At 52.7% G+C, this 6,973-nt stretch overlaps 1 protein-coding gene and 1 long non-coding RNA gene across 4 annotated transcripts in view; one reads left to right on the top strand and one right to left on the bottom strand.

The window, feature by feature from the left end:
* Window positions 1-1,355: 1,355 nt before the first annotated feature.
* Window positions 1,356-5,244, bottom strand: LOC139014227 (uncharacterized). Of its 2 annotated transcripts, XR_011472210.1 has the most exons (3): window positions 5,096-5,244; window positions 4,825-4,930; window positions 1,356-1,760 (listed from the first exon to the last, which is right to left on the bottom strand). It is a non-coding gene; the product is annotated as an uncharacterized lncRNA (long non-coding RNA). The 2 variants fall into 2 exon arrangements; XR_011472211.1 differs by lacking the exon at window positions 4,825-4,930.
* Window positions 5,245-5,297: 53 nt separating this feature from the next.
* MAPRE2 (microtubule associated protein RP/EB family member 2) overlaps window positions 5,298-6,973 on the top strand; it is a 120,045-nt gene continuing 118,369 nt past the window's right edge. The window contains exon 1 of one of the 2 annotated variants that reach the window (XM_070421193.1): window positions 5,298-5,347. Coding sequence is in view for 1 of the 2 variants with exons in the window: in XM_070421192.1 (XP_070277293.1) it covers window positions 6,735-6,758 (24 nt within the window). In the remaining variant the exon portion in view is untranslated. Of the gene's footprint in view, window positions 5,348-6,414; window positions 6,759-6,973 lie in introns of those variants that run through there. The other variant, XM_070421192.1, reaches the window with a different exon arrangement.

Genomic DNA, 6,973 nt, shown 5'->3' with positions numbered 1-6,973 from the left:
GTCATCTTCCGAAAAACAAAGCTAATCATAGATGCCTTGCTCTAATTTTTTTTTTTTTTTGCTTCCTTCTGCCTACACTCTCCTGTAAGTAAAACATTACCTCACACATACACATTCATTTATAAATGATATAAATATACAACTGCATTAATATATTGTAGACATAAAAATATGCCATAAAAATTGAAATTGTAAAGGGTCAAGTAAAGATGAAATACACACTTTTATATTCTACTAGAGGCCTGGTGCACAAATTCATGCACCAGTGGAGTCCCTGGGCCTGGCCTGCAGGATCCAGCCAAAACCGGCTCTCCGTCATCCCGAGGGGTCCTAGATTGCGAGAAGGCATGGGCCAGGCCGAGGGACCCCCCGGTGCACAATCGAGGCCGGGAAGGAACGCGAGAGGTTGGCCAGCCGGGAAGGGACCGTGGAGGGCTCCAGGGCATGTCTGGCCCCATCTTGCTCAGTCCTGATAGGCCAGACCCCAGCAACAAGCTAACCTACCAGTTGGAGCTTCTTCCCCTTGCTGGTCAGTGCATGTCATAGAGAGTGGTTGAGCAGCCTTAGCATATCATTAGCATATTAAGCTTTGATTGGTTGGACAGACAACTGGATGACCGGACACTTAGCATATTAGGCTTTTATTACATAGGATTTCTTTTTTTAATATATTTTTTATTGACTTCAGAGAGGAATGGAGAGGGAGAGAGAAATAGAAACATCAGTGATGAGAGAGAATCATTGATCAGCTGCCTCCTGCATGCCCCATCTTGATAAATGCTGTCATATCTTGGTAATGAACATTTCCATCTCAGTCTGCATGGCATTACAATGCATTCATAAGTGGCTCACTGCAGCATGTCTGTTGAGGCTATGATTTATACTTAGGCAGGACCACAGGTTAGCAAGCACTCTGAGCTAAAAATAAATCAGATAAAATGAAAAGTATTTGAGCATACAGTTTAAAATATGAATTGATAAACTCTGTCTCCCCTTTTCAATAACTCATCTTAGATATGTGTGGAAGTGTGTGATTGAAGCCTCAGAATACTAGTTTTAGGCAAATGCTGATGTTCTGTGAAAATATTTATCTGGGAACAGTTTTATGAGAGGTACATGTTTTTAAAAGGATGTCACTGATGGGTGTGGGCAGGGACAACATAAAATTGTTGAGATCAAAAGCATGATTCAGTGCCCAGCAACACGTTATAATAGTCTACATCCATATTGCATGTTAGAGCTAACAGCATTCATCAATGCTTTTACCTCTTTTAGATACACGAGGTGTCGGGGGATGTCAGAAGCAAGTTTAGTGGACAGAATCTCTGCTCTTTAGAAAAAGAATCTAAAAAGTGTATAGAAAACCAAGATTTTATTAGTTCACACTGATACAAGTACTTTTTTGCCTCTGTGGACAGATGTTTACTCATTAGACTACATTTCAACATTCCCTTGAAGACAAGAAAATTCTTTGTCAAAAGCATAATTCAGACAATTATGCAGGGAAACATGGGACACTTGGATCTCACTGAAATATTTCATTCTTCGTAGACGCATTTTCACTCCTCAAGTGGAGAATGATCACCAATGTCAGCCAAAGCAGCAAATGTTCTTGTGTTGATGAAACCGTACTTATTAATGGTTGGTGTGTCCCCAGGGTAGAATCAAGATGGAAGACACTTCCCGGCTCCTGTGTCACAGAAGAGCTTAGATGATCAATGCCTGTAGCTGACTGACCTTGGCTGAAGCATAAGGTGACCCTGAAAGGCAGCAAGATGGAAGTTTTCACTGTTAAGTATCTCTCTACATAACAACATCCTATCTAATAAAAGAGTAATATGTAAATTAACTATCACTCCACGACAGAGATGGCGGCGCCCATAGTGGCCGGGGTGGGATGCTGGCGTCGCCCCAGCCCCAGCCCAGGAGGGAGGGGAGGGGCCTCGGGCCAGAGGCCGTGGCGAGGGACGCTGGCGTTGTTGCAGGCCGGGCTGAGGGTCCCCCCTCCCCCGTGCACAAATTTCATGCACCAGGCCTCTAGTTGTATAATAACAATGGCAATGCTTCTCCAAAGACTCCACGTACCACTGAGTACCTTCCTCCAACTGGTATCTATGCTCATTCCCTACTATAATTGGACTGCTTCCAATTTGACTTTACCCCTCACCCCCTATGTCAAATGGATCCCTGTGGTAATCATTACTTATCCCTAAGATTTCTACTTTTCCATTCCTTCTGAGTACATACCCCTTAACGTTTGGTAATGACCATGTGACTTCCTTTGGCCAGTGAAATGTCAGAAGTGGTCTGTGTCGTTTCTAGGTGAAAGTGTTTAAGATTTGGTGTGCAGTTTTCCACACTCTTCCACTGCCATGGTGCTCATGGAGAGGTCACAGGAGTGAAGCAGCCTAAAATGATGAGTCCCCATAAGAACTGCCCAGGAGATTTGGCGTGAGCAGGAAGTTAACTTTTGTTGTATGAAGCCACTGAGATTTTGATGGTGTTTCCTACAGTGGCATAATCTAGCCTACCCTACTCTCACAAGCTCAATTCACACTGATCACCATTTATGCGGCAGCCCACAGCTGCATATGTGGGTGCTCTACCAATAAGTTGTTATGAGTTAGCCCCAGTCACTGTTGCAGGCAAAGTCTCACAGCAATATCTGGGAGCAGTGGGAAGGCAGCAGGAATAATCATATTGTGTGTCCCACGTCCTTTCCAAGTCCCTGCAACAGCACTGAGGGCTGCCCAATGCAAATAACCATCTTGACTTATTACCAAGGAAGTATCAGTTTTATGGGAGGAGGGAGGAGCTTAATTTAGAGCACACTGGGACTTCTAGGCTAGTGGAAATTTAGTGGAAATGCCTAGCAAGTAATTGGTAATGCAGATATGGGGGCTTGGAAACAGGTTAAGGATGTAGGTATAGATTCAGAAGTAATCACACACTTCAAAATTAAACATAAGACATAAATACATTTCCAAGGGAAATGGCAGAAACTGAGAAAAATAAAAAGCCAAGAAATGAGTCTTAGGAAACACTCATACTTGGGTAGGGGGATAGGGTGGGGAGGTACAAAGAGAGGAGAATGGAGGAAGGGAGAGATGAGAACGATGGTGACAATACCATTCATTTTGAGAGCTAAGAATACCACATCTTCATTAATAAATTCATTTAAATTTCAAGGTTTTTAATGAGGATAAAAAACGTACTACCCCTTAACAATCCATTTACTCTCTCAGATATTAAAATAGATGACCCATCTGACAGGCAGCTGGACATCTGTAATAAAGAGCAAAATGATTTTTTAATTTGATGTCCCAGAAATCATTTATCAAGATTTAAAGTTTTGCAGATGAAACAGGATAACTTTTAAAAATATATTTCAAAGGTTTTTTTAATAAACATATTATGGGATTCATTTTCTTTCCACGTTGTTTTGTGGGATTTCCCTGGTTAAAACTAAAAGTTACCTTTAGGTTCACAGATCCAGTGCTCTATGCTGACAGAAGAACTGGTTGGCAAAAATAACATTTAAAAAAGAACTCTTTAAAAATGTCCAAATGAAAATAGCCATCCCGTGGTGCTTCAGGTGTTCACGGTTCGTACACAGATAGCTTTTCCAAGCCACTTCCACTACTGGAAGTTCCCTCGTGGCACAAACTACCTAGGCCACTGGGAAGTGTGTTCCCTCAACACCTTTCCGTGCGTTAATCCTTTTTCATAAAGTTGTCTCCATTGACGCAGAGGTCAAGTTCCCCAGGGCTGAGAGCAGTCAGAGCAGCCCTTGCCTCTCCGTCACCCCAAGACCGAGTGCAGGTCCCTGCCTGACCTCCCAGCAAGGAGGTTCTTGCTCGAAACAGGACTTTTAAACATCTATGATTTGCTCTGCGTTACAGTCGTTCGAGTACTCCACAACCTTATTCTACACATCCGGCCCATGCCAGGCACTCCGGGGTGCAGCGGTCATTCTTGGGCTGGCTGCCTTTACCCTGGGTCATCCCACCCACCGCTCCCCGTGCAGGTACGCTGGGATTTGTGCCAGCTTTCCTCCTGCAAGGGTGACCCCAACAATTAACTAACATTTCCTAAACCCCACCTGAGTGTGCCAGGCACTACACTAGGCACTTCAGATGGGTTTTCTCATTTAATTTTCCAGATTGAGGTGGGTGTTGGTAACATCCCTGTTTTGCAGCTTGGGAGGCTTAAATGTTAAGGAACTTGCCTAAGGTCATGGAGCTATTAAGTGCTGCAGTCAGCACTCAAAATAGTTCGGCCAGTGCCAAAGGGGGTGCTTTAAGCCTTGCTGCTCAAAGTGTGGCCCTCAAGCCATTTGCCCTGTCATTACCCGGGAGTACCATGCGGAATCTCAGGTCCAACCCAGACCCACCCATCAGACTTCGGTGTTAACAAGGCCCCCTGTGACACCTCTGCACATTGAGGTGCGGGAAGCACTGGGCTAAGGCAACTGTCACGGATGCTGGGGAGGGGAGACTATCTTGCTCCTGAGTTGCAATCTGGAAGGTGTGGGGAGGTATTCAGGGCAAAGGGGGGGATTCAGACAACAGGTTCTTGCAGCTTCAAACACTGGCTATCCGCAGAGTGTGGGACCACTTCCAAACGCAGCAGGTACTGAGCTGCGTCTTGACATGTTCTCAACTCATTTCACTCAGGAATCGGTGCTGTTCCAAATGGACACGCGCCCAGATCAATAATCTGGGGTTAGCGGATCCAGCCTGCACCCCATTTTCCGAACAGAATCCAGATATCAACAGCACCGACGAGCAGACTCGAAACCTCCATAAAACCTGCAAGTATTACCTTGCTAATCGGGTTATTCGGTTCAGAATTCCTGGTGTGGTTAACAGTGTTCGTGAGAGAAACAGTTTGCCCCTCCGATCACTTCTTCCAGGCACGAGTGTAAACCCTGGCGGAAGAAGACGCGGTCGCTGGGTGTGCAGCCCCAGTTCCAGGTACCTCCCGTGGGGTGGCGTGGGGTGGGCAGGCGCCTTTCCAAGCCCCTTCTCCCCCGAGCCTGGCCCAGCAGCCCAGCTGCGCTCCCCGCCGGCACTTCACTTAAGTCACCACTCACCTGGCTCCCTAGGGTCCTAACCAGCGTGCCACCCTCCAACCGCCCCGCAGGCGGGTCACCTCTCTCGGCTGGGGTCTTCACCCCGCACCCCCGGGAAGGGGCGGAGGCGGCGCGGGCTGGGCTCCCGGGGGCGGACCCGCCCGAGCGGCGGCGGCAGACGGCGAGTCACGTGGGCGTGGGGGCGGGGCCGCCGGTGGGAGGAGAAAACAAAGCCCCCAGCTGTCAGCGGGGAGCCGGGACGCGCCGGAGCAGGTGAGTCAAGTGCATTTAAAGCGGTACCGCCCCGCGCACCCCCGCACCCCGGCCCCGGCGCGGTCCCTCCCAGTCCTGGCGCTGGCCTCGCCTGCTCCCGCCGCCCGGGGACTGCAGTCGCCGCCGGCTGACCCCCGGGACCGACCGGGGATCTCCGAGCCCGGAGAGAACTTACGCGGGGTCGGCCCGCACCCCGGGGGTGCCCCCCTCGCGTTCCCGCGGCCGCCTCTCCCCGGGGCCCCGGCGCCGCACCCCCCGGGAAAGGGGGGGAGTCGGGCTGCCACGCTGGCAGAGTGGACTGGCTCGGGGTGAGGGCGAGGCCGCCCGGGACAGGGACCCTGGGCGCTGGGAAGGAGCGGAGGTGCGGGCGCGCTCCCGCAGCGCACCGACATAGAGGCGCCAGAGTTGGGGCGCAGGGCTGGGAGCCAGGGGCGCTGGCGGAGGCTGCGGGGCAGACCAGGAAGTGCCGCGCGCGGGCGCCCCCGGCGGGGAGCAACCCCGGACGCCGACTCCGCGCTTCCCTCCGGCGGACCAGCCCCCCACTCCCCACCCGGACTCTGCCCCCGGCGCCGGGGCTGGAGCTGTGGTGGGAGGAGAGTTCTGAGCCCCAGTGGTTCTTCTGCAGAACGCACCCCGCGCGCCGGGCGAGGGCTGCTCCGCGACTCCCCACTCTGCTTCCGTAGGACATTCTTCACCGCCCCCCCCCCCCCCCCCGTCACAGAGGGGCTGTGCCAGGGCCAGGAACCCCACGAAGGGCCCAAGGAGAGGCGGGCGCAGAAAGACGCCCCCTCTGCACCCGGAGCGCTCGGGCGTGCAGACTGCCGAACCCCAAGGAGCCAGGCGACCTGGTCACCCCGAGTCCCTCTGCCAGTCCCGCGCCCAGAGCCCGCCCGCGCCGAGGGCAGAGCTGTAACCTCGAGGGAGGGGCGCTGCGCCGTCTGCTCCGGAGGAGCCTTTGTCCCCCCGCACCCCCCCCCCCGCACCCCCCAGCCCTCGCCGGTCAGCGGCGCGTAGAGTGATTGATATTCCGAACATTGCCCCTTCCTTCCGCACCAGCCCGCGTACTGTCTGCCCCGCGTGCTTTTCTCCATCACTCGCTCACGTTCTTCTTTAAAAAAAAAAAAAAAAAAAAAAAAAGGACCGTGGTCCAGACCCGCAGGCCAGGGGAGGTCAGGTTAAGCCAGGGGTGAGGCGCGCGAACCGCCCCGCCGCCCGCCCACGCCCACGGGCGCCGCGGAACTTCCGTGATCAGCACAGTATCTGCCCCGGGGCCGCGCGGAGCGTGCAGTCCCGTCCGTCCGTCCGTCCGTGGGGAGGTGTGGACGCAGCTCCAGCTTCTAACCTGAGAGGACCTCGGGCTTCCAGCCGGGCCCCCAGACACGTGGGAATGAAACAGAACAGAGACCCAAAGGTAACGGAAGAACGGCGGCCGCGGCGGGCTGCTCTCGGGTGCTCGGTGGAGCTGGGTTTTCAGCCAGCCCAGGGGCGCACAGGGGCGCGGGGCCCGGTGTAGCCAGTGTCCTTCTGGAAACGCCCCCTGGCTTTGCTGGCGTCTTTTCTGCGGAGCTATGAGGACAGCAGGGTCGGGATCTGCAAGGTGGGAAGTCTGGGAGCCGACCCAGTGGT

The sequence above is a fragment of the Myotis yumanensis genome, unplaced genomic scaffold (genome assembly GCF_028538775.1).
Source record: "Myotis yumanensis isolate MYYU_CA2020_CCGP unplaced genomic scaffold, mMyoYum1.0.hap1 SCAF_7, whole genome shotgun sequence".
NCBI lineage: Eukaryota > Metazoa > Chordata > Mammalia > Chiroptera > Vespertilionidae > Myotis > Myotis yumanensis.
Note: the sequence above shows the minus strand (reverse complement) of the source record. Positions and strands in the feature narration are given on the sequence as shown.